Here is a 20,017-nt window from a genome sequence, read left to right on the forward strand (position 1 = left end):
TAATTAATTCGGGTATTACAATTAATTTGATAGACAATATTGTCCTGCTAAATTAATTTACAAGTGTTTCGTTATTAATAATGGAATACTACGAATTAATCATTTTCTATTGTTATGCAATTTACGTAAAATGTGGTTCTCACGACGAGTTTTATACCACAAAGGTAGCTCTCGAAATAGAATAAAAGTTAACGAACTTTATATCCTTAAACGATGAATTTGCGTGAGCATGTAGATTCGAAAAAAAAAAGAATTAATTTATTTAAAAATTAGAATGTCTCCGCATAAAGTTTGGTACACCCGCTGTGTGCGTTGGCACTGCCATCGTCTAGTAAGCTCATCGGACGTTATCAATTTCCCTGTCTACTTCCGCTCATTACGAAACTTCCGTTGCTTGCCTGATAAGCAGTTCACACCTTGCGCATCCACAAATCAAGTCAGACGTAATTGCGGTGTCATCGATGCCGTATTGTCACTAATTCCAGTCTCCTTTTTATTTGTGCAGTCTGCCAAAATGGTCTGGGTTACCATCCACGATCAGGTATTACCAAATCTAAGTAATCAATTAGTGGACAGATTGTTTTGCAGTGGTTTCACTCTATTTTTTTTTCTTCTTGCTACCGTTCTCTTTCTTTAATTTAATTCTGATTCGACTTTAATCGCACAAACATTTACAGAGTACTCGGTTGCAACGGATCAGTTACAATGCCTCCTCTATGGATTTCGTTTTGAGAGAAGACGAACTTTGAGGCTACATTAAAATATGCATGCTCCAATGATTAAAATTCACGAGGAAATGTAATTTATTGGGTAACAAAGTTGTTGGTTTTATAATCTCTCCAAATCCACAATTGTAATCGCGTCACTTTCGATTTTCCTCTCATCCTTTTGGTCTGATCTATTCGTAACCGAACACTCTGTATGTACAAAGTGTTTAAAAAGAGCCATTCAATATTTATATGGTCTACGTTGTAATTAAGTAAAAAACCTCTTCTCATGAATGAGATGTAAACAGTTTTGTTCGTTAGTGCCATATAAATATCGAAAGAGTTCTTTTTTTTTTTTTTTTGGCATCCTATATTATAGTTTCACTGTATTAAACAAAACATGTTACGCAAAACGTCTGCGAAATAATACGATACGGACGAAAGATCGTAAACGAATCGTGATGCGCGTTCTAAAGAGCAGCAAGTATCAAAGCATTTGTAGCTGTTCTGCTTTATATGTAATTGTAGCTTTTGCTTTATTCTGGTTTAGTACTGTATCTTGCTGGTGAGAGTTTGTGCATACGATACTCTGTAAGAATATCTTAATGTATGGTTTAAAGAATAGTTTTGTCTCGTATGCGAGTGTCGACCTCTGTGGCGTCTTCCTTCTAATGGACGAAGCGTTTCACGTAATAGGATCCTCTGGAGGCAATAAGATTAGTCCATAACTCGCATATCTATTAGATTGATGCAAAAAGAATGTTGGTTTTTAATTTTCAACTTTAAACGAGCATAAGTGTTTTTCTAATCAATTTTATTGACCAAAATTAGAAGCATTAGAATTAGTAGAAGGTTGCCAATGAGATACAAGTTTATTTATACCGCTAGTATAAAATTCTGGGGTTCTGAAAGCGACGAAAGCGTTCAAGGCGTTTTTGGTATCGTCTTGGTTTTTCAGGTATTTCTTTTGAAGCTTTGAGAGTTGTAGCTTTGAGATTTGAAGCTTTGAGAGTTGAAGCTATGAGATCTGAAGTTTTGAGAGTTAAAGTCCTCAGCTTTGAAGCTTTGAGAGTTGAAGCTATGAGATCTGAAATTTTGAGTTCTGAAGCTTTGAGAGTTGAAGCTATGAGATCTGAAATTTTGAGTTCTGAAGCTTTGAGAGTTGAAACTCTGAGATCTGAAGCTTTGAAAGTTGAAACTATGAAATTTGAAGCTTTGAGAGTTGAAGCTATGAAATCTGAAGTTATGAGAGTTGAAGCCCTGAGCTTTGAAGCTTTGAAAGTTAAAGCTATGAGATCTGAAATTTGGAGTTCTGAAGCTTTGAGATCTGAAGCTTTAAGAGTTGAAGCTATAAAATCAACGCATGAAAAATATTCAAGGCATTTTTTGGCATTATCTTAGTTTTTGTGGATGGTCCAGAGTTTCATAGCCCAACTCCATAGCTGCTTTTGTTTCATCCTTGAAACGTGCACTCGACTGCTGCCATTGCTCTTCATGGCTTTTTGTCTAGCATTGCTAAAATGACGAAAACATAGCTATAATTAAGATCGATCATATAATATTTATAATCAAAATAAACAACAGATTCTAAGCTTTAAAATGATCTATATATCGACGATGTTTATTTTAAAATTAATTAAAATTTCAAAGATGAAGTTCAACCATATAAAAATCGACATTCCTTTTGCGTCAACCTAATACATTCGTCACGTGTGGAACATCCATGTGACGTTCATGTGAATGCTCTCGTTATGTATATTATAAGTAATTCGCTGCTAGGCTTGCGTCACAATACGTTCACATGACTGTTAATACAAAAGGGTAATCCATGCATCAATTCTCACCACATGACACACTAATATGACTACTTATATTTGTTACAATGTACGAAGCATTCGCACACGGAGTAATAAAATAAATAATAAGAGCTAATAAATTTTTAAATAAACTGTTTTAGAATAGAATAGATATTTGATGAAATAGACAATTGCTTTCGACTGTAAAATACACAAAAGATAAGAATGTTGTATTTAAAAACAATCAGGCTAAGAAAGGTATCGATTTTTATGAAATTCAGATGTATGGTCGTTTTAGAGAAATATGCTCGACGTGTATTTTTTTTATCCACTATTTTTTGCTCTCAAAGTTAAGAATAGTAAACGCATTTCATTCGATATATAAAAAATTAGTAAAAATAATGGATTTGAGGCTTTAGATGAAATGAAGTTATTTTCTTTGATCTCGAAGGTGATTTTCAACCCTCTGATGTGCGAAAAAGAGCAAATAAAAGGGGTGAAATACGTTTCAAGTGTATTTCTTAGTATTATCGTACATATATCACAATTTCATAAAAATTGATCATTTTCAAGTCAATATGTTCTTTTAGGAATGAAAGCTGAAGCTTTATCGATTAATAATGATTATCAAATATTTTAAAATTTTCTGTAGCTTCTTTTAAAACTTCATTATCTGTACTTTTACTTTAAATAGCATAAACTTCTGATAAATAGTGTTATTATATAATATAATTTATTATTATACATCTAAGGTGTAATTATTTGTCTGCGTATCGTAGTGTTTGTTCAATTATTAGTTATTTTTCGCATGTTTTGTGTGTATAGATTTTCTTAATACGGTGGATATGTCCTTTATATATGTATATGTAAATTCTTTTAAATTTTGTAATACATCTCTCAATAACAAAATGCTTAGGAAACTTTAGATATTTAATTGAGCATAGAACGAACTTTTTATAGATTGAAAAAAATTTACAAAAAATGATAGCTTTTTGCTTTGTTACTATAAAGCGCATGATCATATGAATGTCATGGGCACAAACTGTAAAAAGCTGATTGAAAATTATAGCGTTGTTATATCTTTAGGCAATTTAGATGTTTTTACAGAATATTGTGCAATCTAACTTTGACAATATCTTTTTATAACAGAATAAACAATTATTTTTGTAACTGGCGCTTCGTCTTGTCTTTAATCTTAATAAATTTAAACAATTCATTACTTTTAAAATAGAAACTTATTTATTACATTATTATGCATAAAAATTACTGAAAGCCAGCGAGTTTTGTTAACGATAACAATTTATCAAATTGACGTTCAATCAGTTAGTTAGATAGTTTTTTATTCCAGTAAGAAAAAAAATTATATAAAAGTTCAATTCTGCAGCCTGTAATATCCTAAACGACTCTCATTCACGATGAATATGAAATAAATGTTATAGCAACGTTATGATTTTCAATCGTACAATTTTCAGTGTTCATTGTGATACACTATAATTGTTGTATATACTTCTTAGGATAATTAGAATATTGCTTCGATTAGTGTTGCACTTTATTTAAATATTGCATTGCGTTGCACTGTTGTTTTAAAATATTTAAATGAGTATGAAAAAAGTGGCAATCAAAATATTGCTTTTAATTGTTTAAAGTATTTTACATATTCGTACAATCTTTTGTATAATATTGTATGTATATAATATATACATAATACTGTATATGTACAGTCTTTTGTACAATATTGTATGTATACAATGTACACATAATAATGTATATGTACAATGTTTTACATAATTGTACAATATTTTACATAATTGTACAATATGCTACATAATTGTATAATATTGTACATAATTGTACAATATTTTGCAATGAAACGCTCTGTATAAGAATATACTATCTAATGCCTACTAATGGAATAAACATTGATTAACGTAGAAAGTTTATATAACAACAAATGCATTAAAAATGTACGGAGTAAGTATCTTTATATTTTAGAGCGTCGAGATTGTTTCTATGTTTGCTTGCTTATATTGCGTTGCTATGTTGCAATGAATAATACAAATATTTAATAATTAGTTAATTATTTAATTTATTATTATTAATTATTACAAATACAAATATTACATTACTATGTTGCAATGAATAATATAAATATTTAATATTTAATTATTATTTAATTTATTATTATTAATTAATACAAATACAAATATTACATTACTATGTTGCAATAAATAATACAAATATTTAATATTGAATTATTATTTAATTTATTATTATTGATTAATACAAATACAAGTATTTAATATTTAGTAATATTTAGTATTTAATTAAAGAGAAAAAGCTAAATTTCTAAATACATATTTATCAATAGCTTCGATGTCCCCAATCATTTACAATGATGTAACATCTCATTTTTACATGAGAAAATAATCTTTCTAACATCGTGATATTTCTATTAATTATCTACGTTTCCGTTTACACTTCGAATCACACAACAATTGATCTTCGAGTGCTCAGAAGTTTTTTGTAGATTCAGTGCTTGTATTTCTTCTTTCTGTTTGCATTTTCACGACACGTAGATAGTGATTCACGTTTATCTTGAGATCAGTAGATAACGTGAAAATTAAATAGCATAAAACTATTTTCAAGCTATTTAAAATAGTTACAGTTTTATATTTTAGTCGTTCTAAATGGAAATTATAATTTGCCAAAAAATTAGGAAAATACTGTTACAATAAGATAGCAGAAAAAAATGGTAGATTTAACTTAATCAGTTAAAAAGAGGAAGAAATCCTACGGCAGTTTATCAACACTCAACGAAGTCGATAACCCGAGATAAAACTCGCGAACGATTTAATTGACTTTTTCTAGATGACTTGGGGCATGACGAAGGGCAGTTTTTATATTGGGCTATATCAGTATTAGGTTTTTATATTAAATTGAGTAACAAGTTCGTTCGCAATTTTTCGAAAAAGTCTCAGGCGTTACGCTTGTTTACTTTTTACATGAAATTTATCTAATCGAAAATGTACTTTGTCCTATTATTTTCTGCAAGTCTATGAAGTAACTCGTTTATCGTATAACACTCTAACAATCTATTTATCTCGATACTTTTTTTATCTTTTTATCAAAAGTAATTGGAACACATACATTTTCAAAATATACTTTAAGTTCTTTAACGATTTTCTATCGTCCACAGTTCTAAGGAAAATTTTAAAAAGTTAGTAGCAACAAGATTAGAATTTAAACTTTTTTTATCTTTTTATCAAAAGTAATTGGAACACGTACATTTTCAAAATATACTTTAAGTTCTTTAACAATTTATCTAAGGAAAATTTTAACAAAGTTTATTAACAAGATTAGAATTTAAACGATCAAACATCAATTCTTATTTTCTAACAAATTTTTGTGATACATAAAACAAAAATTGTCTTTTATTCCAACAAAATTTAATATAACACATAAGAAATTAACTTCGCATTCAACAACTGATGCAACAGAATATTTCCATGCTTATCTGAAAATATACACCACTCATCATTATTAATTGCATTATAATTAAGTTTTATTTACAATTTAGAGAATGTGTGACACTAGTGCCTTGTCTTGATAGTGGCTATTTTAAACGCGTTATATAAGTATGAAAATGCTTTGAAATTGAATTACTGTACGTTTGTTCTTAACAGTTGTTGATACATCGCATAATAAAAAGGGAAATCAGTTTAATCGTTGTGTATTTTCCACAGATGGCTAGCAAGCCGAACACTCAGGCTTTATACGCGCAAAGTCAATTGGATCACATGTGTGCGTTGGACATCGAGAGTCATGGATCGTTCGTTCGTCTTTCTGGCATTATTTGCACGATTGGGCCAGTTTCAAGGTCAGTCGAGACGCTGGAGAAGATGATCGAGACTGGCATGAACATCGCTCGATTGAACTTCTCCCATGGTTCCCACGAGTATCACGCTGAGACCATCCGCAACGTGCGCCAAGCGCAGAAGAACCTCTCCAGCCGTTCTGGCATTAACGTTCCTGTAGCTATTGCACTTGACACTAAAGGTCCTGAAATCCGTACAGGTCTTTTAGAAGGTGTACGTATAATTTACTCATCTCCATTCGAGCGTTTCTTACATCTTACATTATCTGCTCAAGATTGTTTAGAGTGAGACGATTAATGATCTTTCAGATTTGATTTTCAGATCTTTCAGATTTGAAAAATTTCATAAAAATGTGCTTATATGAATGTAAATTTGATGTAACTTGTAGAACTGTTGAAATTTTTGTTAGAAAGAAAATAAGTTATAAATCTGTGAAAAGGTGTTAATGAAAAGAATAATAATTTACTCATCTCCATTAGAGCATTTTTTACATCTTACATTATCTGCTCAAGTTTGTTTAGAGTAAGACAATTAATGATCTTTCAGATTTGAGAAATTTCTTAATTATAATTATTAGTTTATATTATAAGTAATAGTTTATTATGTTAGAAAGAGAATAAGTTATAAATCTGTGAAAAGGTATTAATGAAAAGAATAGTAATTTACTCATCTCCATTCGAGCATTTCTTACATCTTACATTATCTGCTCAAGTTTGTTTAGAGTAAGACAATTAATGATCTTTCAGATTTGATTTTCAGAACTTTCAGATTTGAGAAACTTCTTAAAAATCTGCTGCATGAACGCAAATTTTATGTAACTTGTAGAACTTTTGAAGTTTTTTAAATTATAATGTAAGATGTTTATTATGTTTGAAAGAGAATAAGTTATAAATCTGTGAAAAGGTATTAATGAAAAGAATAAGTATCAGAAATACCAATACAATTGTAGAATTCCATTAATCTTTAGCAATTTTAGTATTACTGTCAGTTAAATGCCTCGTATATTTTAACTTATTTCTAACTAATTTTAATGATAATTAATCTTGAGACATTTCATAAAGATCTGCTGCATGAATATAAATTTTATGTACCTCGTAGAACTTTTGAAATTTTCCAAATTGTAACGTAAGATGTTTTTTTATGTTAGAAGGAGAATAAGTTATGGATCCATGAAAAGGTGTTAATGAAAAGAATTTGTTTACATATAATTAAATGCCTCGTATATTTTATACAGGGTGGTTCTGCTGAAGTTGAGTTGGTGAAGGACCAAACATTCAAATTATCAACCGACAAAGCCTATATGGAAAAAGGCAATGCGAACCAAGTCTTCGTAGATTATGCAAACATTTCCAAGGTGTTGAAGGTCGGAAGTCGCGTATTTGTCGACGATGGCTTGATTTCCCTCATAGTTACTGCAATCAGTACGTATTTCCACGCATAATCTAAAAAATCAATTATTCAAAGATCAATTATTATGATTATTATTAAAATGTGAATTAGAACAATTTTAATAGCATTGAAAAGTACTATTCTGTAGCAAAATAATTGAAACTTTATAGACCAGTGTGACTTGAAAGTCACAAAATTGTTTAAATGCAAAAATTTCTTTTCATTTGTATATATCTGTTTATAATTTCTGGTTTTTTTCTGCTCCCGCAATTTTCTGGGATTTAAAACAAAAATTCGGCCTATAGATGGTTAAGTATCAATTGATTATTATTAAAATGTGAACTAGAACAATTTTAATAGCATTGAAAAGCACTATTCTGTAGTATTAACTTCTAATCTTGTGTTTTAGACCCAGACGTGATTGTAACAACTGTAGAAAATGGTGGCATGCTGGGATCTCGCAAAGGTGTCAATTTACCTGGTGCAGCGGTTGATCTTCCAGCAGTTTCTGAGAAAGACAAATCTGACTTGCTGTTCGGTGTCGAGCAAGACGTAGACATGATCTTTGCTTCGTTTATACGAAATGCAGCAGCTCTGACAGAGATTCGAGGCATCCTGGGTGAAAAGGGGAAGAACATTAAAATAATATCGAAAATCGAGAATCAACAGGGCATGACAAACCTTGACGAGATTATCGAGGCCTCTGATGGTATCATGGTGGCACGTGGTGACCTTGGCATTGAGATACCGCCAGAGAAAGTGTTCCTGGCGCAGAAATGTATGATCAGCAGATGTAACAAAGTAGGAAAGCCTGTAATTTGTGCTACTCAAATGTTGGAGTCTATGGTGAAGAAACCACGTGCAACTAGGGCTGAAACGTCGGACGTTGCGAACGCTGTACTCGATGGAGCGGATTGTGTCATGTTGTCAGGTATAAATTAATTGTTACATTTTTATTTTAAATTAATAGCTAGCAATTGTTACCAATTATCATCAGAAAGATTTCATTTATCATTCTGAAAATTTAAGAGCTTCTTCTTTGTATAAAAGTAACACGAGCTTCACAATTTAACTTCTAGTGCTCCTCGTTTAAATATAAATGAGTTCTATACATGTAAGTATAAATACGTTTCCCTGTTATTTTCGTAATAAAGGCTGCGCCTATTATCTCATGCTTTTATGCGACGCGAACGGACCCTGACCACGCTTATAGCGATGGAAATAGAATACACTGTTTATATTTACATGTATACGCAAACGGAAAATAATTGTTGGAAGTTCCTTTGCGTCGATTGCAAATACTTACAGCATATTAACGCTGCAATAAGAAATGCATGCAAATATTCACTTCGTTCTGAAAAATCATGTGTCAAGTACAGTGTTGTACAAAGGTTTTTGCAGTTTTCTTATTGTGTTGTAGCGAAACCGTGTTGTAGGAGGGTTCCCGCAATTTACGAATTGTGTTATAGCGAAACCGTGTTATGAGATGCCGTGTTGTATGAGGGCTACCTGTAATATAAATAGAAAATTGATCATTAATATACACAGACACATCATTAATTCTTTTATACTCGATTTAAAAGTTATATACTATCATCCATCGAGGGATCAATAATTATCTTAATATATTCTTATAACGCTCAATAATTATCTTAATGTATTCAGGTGAAACTGCAAAAGGAGATTATCCACTGGAGTGTGTTCGCACAATGGCAAATATTTGCAAAGAAGCAGAAGCTGCTATTTGGCAGACTCAGATCTTCCATGATTTGTCGAGCAAAGCGTTGCCTCCAATTGATGCCCCTCACGCGACTGCGATCGCCGCTGTGGAAGAATCCGTAAAATGTTTAGCTAGTGCTATTATCGTGGTTACAACTACTGGTCGCTCCGCGCATTTAATCGCCAAATATAGACCACGCTGTCCTATTATCGCAGTAACTAGATTCCATCAAGTCGCACGACAAGCCCATCTTTATCGTGGCATTCTGCCACTTTACTATGAAGGTAAAAAGAACTACGTATAGTGTTGTAACATATTTTGAATTTAAATCGATATTTTAATTGCTGGGTGGATACAAAGTATAGGAAAAATAGTAATTGAAAGATAATTCTTATTTATATTGTACAATATTAATTTTACTACTCGACTCTGCCCTTTAGATTTATTTTTCTTTTTATTTCAACTCATAACTTGCGAAGAGAAAGATGTAACGAATTGAAAATAATTATATTTACCTAAATTGGGTAGACATAATGAACGCATATGTCGCTAAATACTGTAAAAATCAATAATTATTTATCATGTCTGTTATCTGTTGCAAAGATTATTAAGTTATTTCACTGTGAATAAATTATTTTTGTTTGTTTCTTATGTGTAGAGGCACCATTGCCAGATTGGGTGAAGGATGTTGACGCACGTGTTCAGTGCGGTTTGAAATTCGGCAAAAGCCGTGGTTTCATTAAAGCTGGAGATTCTGTAATTGTAGTCACAGGATGGAAACAAGGCTCAGGATTTACGAATACTCTTCGTATCGTGTACGTAGACATAGATATTCCTCAAGATGATGATGCATGTACTATACGTAGCGAAATAGACAGCTATGATTATATTATGTAATCCCTGCGTGCTTAACTTTTATACAATGGCACTAATGTCATTTATTAATCTGTTTTGCATGAGTTTCTTAACGGTGATGGTTCATTTCATTTTGTGTCTGCGTTCTAACAAAACTGTGCATGGAAAAAAGTAATTTATATGCTTAATTTTGCATCGTACATAATTAACTTTCATTCTGAGTTATAAATCATATTAAATGAATTCATTTCATAGTTCTTATTTCTATGTTCAATTTGTAATATTAACTTTGCATCATACATAATTAACTTTCATCTTGATTTATAAATCATATTAAATGAGTTCATTTCAAAGTACTTATTTCTATGTTCAGTTTGTAACATAATTTCTCATTAGATGGATAAGTTGAAAAAGTCACTTCAGGTGTGCAAGTTCTGCGATTCATCCTGTATTTCATAGAAACGAATTTACTGAAACAATATCTCAATAATTACTGTTACAAATTACGTTACAAACCAAAGAAAAATAAATGTGTCGATTTCTAAACACAATTTAAACAATTGTCAAAATTATGGAATGCCATTTGGATACGCAATGAAAAAGCATCGAATGTGGCTTTGTGCCTTGCTTGCTGTTGACAGTAAATTATAATATACAATCTTGCATGTTCTCTTGTGATCTTAATGATACACGTATAACGATATAATTAATTTTTATTTTTTAGGTCGGTCGAATAAATGTACACCTGCCTAGTTGTACAAACCAGAAAATAATACATAACTTTAGATTTTGGTAATGTTAATATGTATGCAACTCATATGATGGTATATAATAAACTTAGTAAACTCATTGAAAAGGTCACAATCTGAAAATGCCAGTAGCTGCAGTATTATTGCTATAATAAATACAACACACCAATATATATACTTATACATGTATATCCGTGTACCATTGTATACATATGTACATGTACATAAATATGCGCTTGCGCATACACACATATACACACACACACACACACATATATGTATATATAAGTTTAAATAATTATTTGAGATAAATTATTGAAACTTAAACTATTTTTTGCTAGACGAACACAACGCTTGATTCTATTCTGTAGAAGACATAAATAAAGGAAGTTATTTTATTCCATGATTTATTTTTATTTTCCTTTAATCTTGTAATTTTTTTGTCACTCGTTAAGTAAGTACAAAAATAAAAAGTAAGTAAATAAAATTAAAATGTTGCATTAGGTCATCTTACAATGTAGTCAGTGGTAGTGTAAAGTAGTAAGTGGAATATTTTTTTAATTTTATGACATGAAATTGTACACATTTCGTTTTATTTTAAGGGAAATTTATTAGAACCGTTTTAAGAATTAGAAAAGTTATTTCGTTAACTTTGAAAGTGACTTAAGTCCATTTATAGTAACCAAAAATATATTACTTTTTAAATACTGTTAATAATGCTAATTAGCTTAATAAATTATGCACCTTTAGAAACAGAAAATAGACTTAAACTACTTTCAAAATAGACGACTCAAATAAGAACGTTAATTTCCTAGCTTGGATCAATTTTTGAAAGTGACTGATTTCGCTAATTAACACAGATGCGAAAAATGACCGCCTAATTGGGTACCATCGTGCCTCTATAATAAAAAAAAGGTAAGTTAAAAATATTGCTTGCATTTACATTTCTCAAAACACTACAGTTTTTTCTGTCACAGTGTGGCAACATTCAGATTGCTTTTTACAATCACAACATGTAACTAACCATTAATTAACATCTTCCAAACCAATACCAAAATGGATGAATAACACCCCAACTACCACAACTAAGCACCAGCCACATATCTCAGTTCTGAAACGTGTAAAAATTATATCATATAAACGTAAAAATTAATTTCTATAATATGTTATGTACTAATCATATTGCACCAACAACAAAATGGATAAGTCGTCAAATGCCATGGGTATATCTTTTTCACTTTATACTAGTTAAAAACATATTGTTCTATTTTTATATATATTTATCAGGGAATATATATATAACATTATTGCGTTTATTACAACAAGAATAAAGGACTAAGACCTACAACTATTGTTTTTATTAATTATCATATTTATTATATGTACTTTTTCGCAAAAAGGACGGATATTGCTTTATTGAAACAATTTAAAAATTCAATAAATGCAATATTTGCAAATTCAATAAATGCAATTTTTATAATTTATAACTTTCATATTATTGAAATTAATGTGCATTATTTTTCTAATTTTTCTATATTGCATTATTAAAACAACTTAAAAATTCAATAGATGGAATATTTGCAAATTCAATAAATGCAAAATATTTGAAATTCAATAAATGCAATTTTTATAATTTGTAACTTTCATATTACTGAAATTAATGTACATTGTTTTTCTAATTTATTAAACGAAATCAGTCTATTTTTTAGCGAACCCTAACGATTTTAGAGAATGCATAAGCACAAAATTTCCTACAAATATTTCCAACTAAAGTAGATAAATATAATTGCTTACAATTAACAATAATTTAAACTTTTTCTATGTACATGTGTACATAAATTTTATTGCTTATTTTTCGATACGTAGATGATACATCTCGAAGACCAATTAGTAACGGACGAGCAAAGAAAAGCAGCGTACCAAAACACACGTCTTGAACACAATGTACACCTCGACATAAACTCCAGTCCTAAATTAGCAAGGCTCACACAAATTATGATTACATTGGGTAAGCGAGTAGATCGTATCCTGCTTAATTTACAAGTAACGAATTAAAAGAAATATATTCAACTGAAAAGAAGATTCCTGACTGATACACGCTGATTTTGCTAATTAACTCACTCTAAACCGCCTCTCAAATCCTTGCGCCTCGTTATTGCTCCCTCTGGTGGTCTTCAGGTCACAAAATTCAGTTTTTTGAAAAGGATTACCGCCAACACATCAAGAAACAGCGTCATCCTGCTCCTTAACCATCGATCAGCGCTTCATAACCGAGAAAAGAGACATTTGGTTACAATTATTTGGTAATTATTTATTAAACGAACAACATCATCGATTTCTATGACTTTGAAATACATTATTGAGGTATAAATGGATAACTGAGTACTGAAATAGAGGAAAATGGAGGACTGAATAAACAATCGACGTTGAAGTATTTATATTTAAAGTATTTATAATTAAATTTTGATTTTTAGCAAGATCAGCGTGTAGCAGCTATATTTAGGGTTTCTCTTCTAAATAGTCTTAAAATTGATCAGTGCCTGAGTAATTCATGCTCGCAAACATACTTCTAAAGAAAATACTTCATTAGACTTGTTCTCATCTACGATTCACACAGCAATGTCTTTTTAGATGGTTCTTATTAGAGCCTCGAGGGTATTACCAACGCCATGGTTCATTGAAATGCTTAGACAAGGCTTAAATGGCCCTCTTTGGTCGCACACGCACCCTACTACTCGATATTTATTACGTAAGAACATCTATTACATTATACTATGGTGTACGTTTGCTATAGGCATGAGAAATTCTCATCCTGACGCTATTGTTGACCTGATGACCGCTGGAGCGAACACAGTACGTTTGAATGTGTCTCACGAAAAGGAGAAGTGGCATGCGATCACTGTGCAATCGATCAGAGAAGCAGGGAACAGAATGTACGAATTAACCAGCGAGATTTATCCCTTGGCAGTTGCAATGAATCTTCGTGGTCCTGAGATAAGAACTGGTGTCTTTCGTGGTGACGAAAGCAGTATGGTACGGTTATTATTTATCACATTATATATATTACTATTCGTTTAAATGATGAAAAATGAAATATAAATGAAATATAAATTTTTATTATCGTGGTATCAATTGATAATCGATAAATTAATTTATTAAGGGTGCTTTTATATGTACGTATGAAATAATACTCGATTAATTGAAATATGAACTTACAATTTTTGTGCATTTAACGTTGATTGTTCTTATAACAAGAATTAATATAGTTTCTAGCTGTTTTTATCTAATTTCTTGTACAAAAATGTCAATTTGTATGAGAATATTAATTGTAAAATTCGCTTTCGTAAGTCGATAATTTTTAAAAATGAATATACGTGCGTATGCAAGTAATAATCTTGACTTTACTAGCCTCGTTAATGTATATTTGTTTGCAGAATATGTATGTACGTATGTGTGTACAATAAAAGATGATAGTAATTAAATAGATGGAGCAGTTCGTAATTAAGTAAATAGCAGCATCTTGTGACTGTGTTAGTAAGTTCACTGGATTCAAAAGTATGGCCAGTGTTAATATAATATACATTTAATAAATATTATATTAATCCAGTAAACTCTTCTACAACGTTTTGTAATATAATATAATAAAATTATATATAATATAATATAATATATAATTTTATAATATTTATATAAAACGGTTTCCGTATAACGCAGCATAAATTAATCTAACAAATAAATAATTAATTCCCCTGACATGTTAGAAATAATAGCATCGTCCACGAAAATTACACATACGTATAGAATACTTTTACTTGTAGGGATACGCTAAATTAGAAGAAGGTAATATGGTAAAACTAGTAACAGACAGCATTGCGAGACGCGCAGGATGTGCCAGCTGTTTCTGGGTTTCCTATCGCGAATTACCTCGAGTATGTCGACCTGGTGACAGAATACTGATCGATCGAGGCGCTGCCTTGTTACGAGTTACCTGCATCCGTTAGTTAATAATTATTATTTATTTATTATTTAAAGTAAATTATTAAGTAAAGTAATTATTAAAACTAAAGTAATTATTAAAACTAAAGTTATTAAAAGTAACAATTATTATTAATTTAGTTAATAAAAATTCCCCTAATTTTGTAAAAGATAGGCACAAGATGCAACAATTTAATTCCCAAAGTACAGCTGTAATAAACATATTCACAGAATATAAATACATATTAACGCATTCAAGTTTCTATCATATTATGATGTATATTAACATTCGTGCTTTTTAATACGTTCTTCAATTTCTAGAAAAGTCAGGGATCAACAGAATGAGTAGATAGTATAGTTTAACCGAGTAATTGATTTGTTAACAAAAAAGTAGGAATTAAATTGTCATATTTTATATAATAATCGATAATTTATTTGTTAACAGATGAGAGGGCTGTAAGTTGCAAAATCGTCAAAGGTGGAATAGTAAGAGACAACAAGCCTGTACAATTATTGGACACCATAGTTTCATTGCCACAAATATCAGAGAAAGATACTCAACACATCAAGTTAGCCTCGAAGTTAAAATGTGACTTTCTTATTGTGAACCACGTGCGCAATGAGAAAATGATCTACGGTGTGAAAAGTCGTCTGATAGAAATGGGTATGTCTAAACTGTACACTATTTGCTCAAGCTATACTTATATAATATAACGTATACATGAACGAATTTGATATGAAGATGATCCTAGAATCTGTGTCGTGGCCAAGATTTCTACGCAACAGGGTATAGAAAATTTTGACGAGATTTTAAATGCTGCTGACGCTATTCTTCTCGACAGAGACAGCGTTGAAGTAGACGTAGGACCTGAAAAGTTGTTTCTCGTTGAGAAGATCATTATTGCAAAATGTATCAAAGCAAGTATCTATTAAATTCATTTAAATTACATTTAAATTTATTTATTTCATTAAATTTATTTAAATTTATTTATTTAATTCATTAAATTCATTTAAATTTATTTATTTCACATTGTTTTAAATATTACCTTACTAATATTGCGTAAATAATTTCGTCACTAAACAAATACGCAATAACGTGTCTGTGATTACAAATTATTAATTTAAGAATGTATGATGTAAAAAAATTAACTTGTTGGAATATAAACTTAAAAGTACAAAAATAATAATTATGGAAATCATACAATTTTTGTAACTTTGTAGTGTACTTTTAGCTACTTTTCGAAGAGGTATCCCATAACAGAGGAAGCATCCTTTTCAAGAGGATGATATTTTGAAATGAGTTACGATAAAAGTCGCGTAATTTTATAGAATATCAAATTTTCCTAAATTTTTAAAACAGTTAAAACTAAAATCAATTTTAGTTTGCTGTTCTGTTTTTTAATGTCTAAAAAGGAACTTGATGTAGCACTTCAGAAATTGACAACTTTACGATAAAAATTAAGCAATTTTCTATTTTCTAAAATAGTTTAAATATGCTTAAATGTGTTCTTCAATATTTTTTAGGTAGGAAAACCAATTGCACTGGGCTTTCGAACGTGCAGCGATGAAAAGCTAAGTATTGACATGAGTCTAATCGCGAATGCTGTTTTAAACGGCGTCGATGGAATATTTCTTAAAACGGGCAATTTAGGAACGAAAGAGACTGTTCGATTATTGAATGATGTCGATGCGGTATGCAGAGAAGCTGAAAGCGCGCGATGGCAGAAGGAAATCTTTAATGAACTCAGCTATAAGGTATCTGCGTGATTGAATTAAACTTATATTATCATTATGCGATAGTTTTTCAACATAAAACGATTAAAGAAGAGCTATGTAAATCGACTTTTTCCACCAGTTACCATTTGGCACTCTATAATCTGATAAAATTGTGATTAGCTCTGCTTTCAAGCTGATGAAAAATTACGTTCGTTTAAATTTTTTAATTGTAAAGATCGCACTCTATAATCTGATAAAATTGTGATCAGCTCTGTCTTTTAAGCTGATGAAAAATTACGTTCATTTAAATTTTTTAATTGTAAAGATCGCATTCTATAATCTGATGAAATTGTGATCAGCTCTGCTTTTCAATCTGTTGAAAAACTACGTTCATTTAAATTTTTTAATTGCAAAGATCGCACTCTATAATCTAATAAAAATGGTGATTAGCTCTGCTTTTTCAAGCTGTCGAAAATTTACGTTAATTTAAATTTTTTAGTTGCAAAGATCGCACTCTTTTCCTTTATTTGTCCTACAAGAAAATACCAAACAATATGAAAAAGAGCAATAAATTTGCTATTATAATAGTCCCTCTTTTACAAGAATTACGTTTAGTGAATTATGGACCTTCCAGTTCCAACTTTGTGCTGTTTTGCTCCAGGTTTTGCATACCTACAAGAAGCTACATCAAACATTTCACTCCTCAACCTGTATAGTAGTGAATCACCCTGTATATTACACATCTATTGCCTTTCTGACTTCGTTTCCACTTCCATCTCTCATCTTAATTACCCAGTTTTAGAGTACTGTACCAAATTCTTTAATTTTCGTTGTGTTTTTGCAAATCGGACCTAAGTTTATGTGAATTTTTTCATTGCTTTTCAGGTGTAGTATCAGCTGTAAAAATTTCTCACATGAATAATGAATCACCCTGTATATTACACATCTATTGCCTTCTTCTCATCTTAATTGCCAGAATTTTAGAGTACTGCTGATTAAATAAAGAAATTCTTTAATTTTCACTGAATAGAAAGAGTAAGATAAATTGTATCTCTCGTTTTAGAGGTAAGAGAGAGAGAAAGATATATAAGAAAGCTGTAAGAAAGAGTGAGATAGTTGATAACGACCCTACTTTGGAACCTCTGGCGCCATCTCTGTGAAAAGTGCTCAAACTGGTCGCTCAGCGTTATCGACAGTGAAGTGAACTATTGAAACCTACTAGCGCCATCTCTTGGAGAAATGCTGAAACTAGTCGAGCATTAGTTTCAGTATTATTCGCAGAGATGGCGCTAGTAGTTCTTGAGTAGTTCACTTCGCTGTCGATAATGCTGAGCGACCAGTTTGAGCACTCTTCGCAGAGATGGCGCCAGGGGTTCCACAGTAAGGTCGCTAATATCTGTCTCACTCTTTCTTATAGCTTTCTTATATATCTTTCTCTCTCTCTTACCTCTAAAGCGGGAAATATGATTTATCTTACTCTTTTTATTCAATGAAAATTGAGGAATTTCTTTATTTAATCAGCACTACTTTAAAATTCTGGCAATTAAGATGAAAAGAAGGCAATAGATGTGTAATATACAGGGTGATTATTTTTACAGCTGATACTACACCTAAAAAGCAACAAAAGAGATCACATAAACCTTGGTCTAATTTGCAAAAAAACAAACAGAGAATTTTTCTTAAAGCCCTACAGGGGTGAGGACTGGAATCTTTGATGTAGCTTCTTGCACTCCACTTAATTTCGAGTTTCAGAATAAAATAAGAACTATTACAACAGCAAATTTATTGCTCTTTTCAATATTGCTTGTCATTTTCTTGTAGGACTTACGGTTTGGAAGATGCAATCAATAATATGAGTGAAACTGCTGTTTCTCTGGAAAAACAAAAATCCCAATTTTCTCTGCCATATCTGCAAATCAGACCTAAGTTTATATGAACTTTTCTGTTGCTTTTGAAGTGTAGCATCAGCTGTAAAAATTTCTCACAGAGTAATGAATCACCCTTATACAAACAGGTGCCAATACCTTTAGATCCTTTGCAAGCAATCATTATTGGAGCAGTGGACACATCGTTAAAGTCAAATGCAGCCGCAATTGTTGTTACCACGACAACAGGACACAGTGCTATTTTGTTATCAACGTACCGACCAAGATGTCCAATTCTTGCAATCACTCGTTACGGAGAAGTTGCAAGACGGTTGCAACTCTACCATGGCGTCCACCCTTTTCATTACAGAAGTAAATATAACTACTCTTATGCTGAATGAATTTACTTAAAAATACATTGAAATGATAATGTTTAATGTAATTGTTTGTATACAGAGCAATCGTTGGCTAATTGGAGCGAGGACATACAAACTCGAATACAAACAGGTGTCGACTCCCTTCGAAGAAAGAAGTACATTAGAGTTGGCGATCCGATTGTAGTTATCAGCGGATGGTGTCAAGGAACAGGTTTCACGAATTGCATACGCATATTTTATGCATCACCAGGACACACCGAGAATCAAGTGTCTGATTTCGAGCCTTGCTGGTGAAATTTTCATTTCACTGAATGTGAATTAAGTAATCTTCTGCAATTGTTAACGTTTAATAAAGCATTACCAAAAGTACCATGCTTGCGACAATTTAAAAATTGTTGAAACAGATGTGACATATCTAAAGCAAATATTGCCGTGGGCTAATAGAAACTATATCAACAGATGACACACTATATAATATTTATACGAGCTATCCGTGGCATACATGAAATTAATTAAGTACATACATATAAACTAATAATTTATTAAGAATAATTATGCATACAATTTTCAAAAAATATTTCGCTACTATCAGCACAATGTTTTTGTTTAATTTATATTAAATTTACATAATTATCATAAACAGTAAAATTTATATTAAATTATGTTTTAGATATATACGAACCAATGCGATAGGAACAAATTTTTTAAAATTATTTTTATAAGGTATTTGGTGCTTTTAATAACATGTAATCTCTTGCGCATACAAAATTCAATAATTAATGCCGGGGGTCATTTCAATTGAATAACTCGAATGCAAAGAAGTTACATTACAAGGCAGACTTAAAAAGTAAAATAATAGGTGAAGACTTCCTTGTAGGAACTCTCTACGATTGAAAATTTTACTAAATAATTAAAGAATATTAAGAATTTAAAATTCTTCTATACTGTTACTTAATTACATTGTTATTAAGCTTAGAGTTGGGATGGGGTGTA

At 31.0% G+C, this 20,017-nt stretch overlaps 3 protein-coding genes across 3 annotated transcripts in view; all 3 read left to right on the plus strand.

Annotated features, from left to right (window-relative positions):
- LOC143430869 (pyruvate kinase) overlaps window positions 1-11,494 on the plus strand; it is a 144,002-nt gene extending 132,508 nt beyond the window's left edge. The window contains exons 2-8 of the mRNA XM_076907340.1: window positions 504-541; window positions 6,247-6,591; window positions 7,613-7,799; window positions 8,177-8,698; window positions 9,433-9,771; window positions 10,146-10,302; window positions 11,067-11,494. Coding sequence (XP_076763455.1) covers window positions 515-541; window positions 6,247-6,591; window positions 7,613-7,799; window positions 8,177-8,698; window positions 9,433-9,771; window positions 10,146-10,302; window positions 11,067-11,079 — 1,590 coding nt within the window. The 5' untranslated portion in view covers window positions 504-514 and the 3' untranslated portion in view covers window positions 11,080-11,494. The remainder of the gene's footprint in view (window positions 1-503; window positions 542-6,246; window positions 6,592-7,612; window positions 7,800-8,176; window positions 8,699-9,432; window positions 9,772-10,145; window positions 10,303-11,066) is intronic.
- Window positions 1-20,017, plus strand: part of LOC143430877 (thiol S-methyltransferase TMT1B-like) — a 257,467-nt gene that overhangs the window by 9,923 nt on the left and 227,527 nt on the right. The window lies entirely within an intron of this gene.
- LOC143430644 (pyruvate kinase) lies at window positions 12,958-19,318 on the plus strand. The gene is made up of 8 exons (XM_076907019.1): window positions 12,958-13,099; window positions 13,886-14,124; window positions 14,910-15,087; window positions 15,512-15,730; window positions 15,809-15,988; window positions 16,595-16,821; window positions 18,797-19,019; window positions 19,104-19,318. The coding sequence occupies exons 1-8, from the start codon at window positions 12,958-12,960 to the stop codon at window positions 19,316-19,318; spliced, it is 1,623 nt and encodes a 540-aa protein (XP_076763134.1).

The sequence above is a fragment of the Xylocopa sonorina genome, chromosome 15 (genome assembly GCF_050948175.1).
Source record: "Xylocopa sonorina isolate GNS202 chromosome 15, iyXylSono1_principal, whole genome shotgun sequence".
Lineage (NCBI taxonomy): Eukaryota > Metazoa > Arthropoda > Insecta > Hymenoptera > Apidae > Xylocopa > Xylocopa sonorina.

Coding starts and splice junctions, on each gene's coding strand:
- LOC143430644 (XM_076907019.1), top strand. CDS start 12,958: ATGATACATCTCGAAGACCAATTAGTAACGGACGAGCAAAGAAAAGCA. Junction 14,125..14,909: donor GTGGTGACGAAAGCAGTATG/GTACGGTTATTA, acceptor TTTTACTTGTAG/GGATACGCTAAATTAGAAGA. Junction 19,020..19,103: donor CCACCCTTTTCATTACAGAA/GTAAATATAACT, acceptor GTTTGTATACAG/AGCAATCGTTGGCTAATTGG.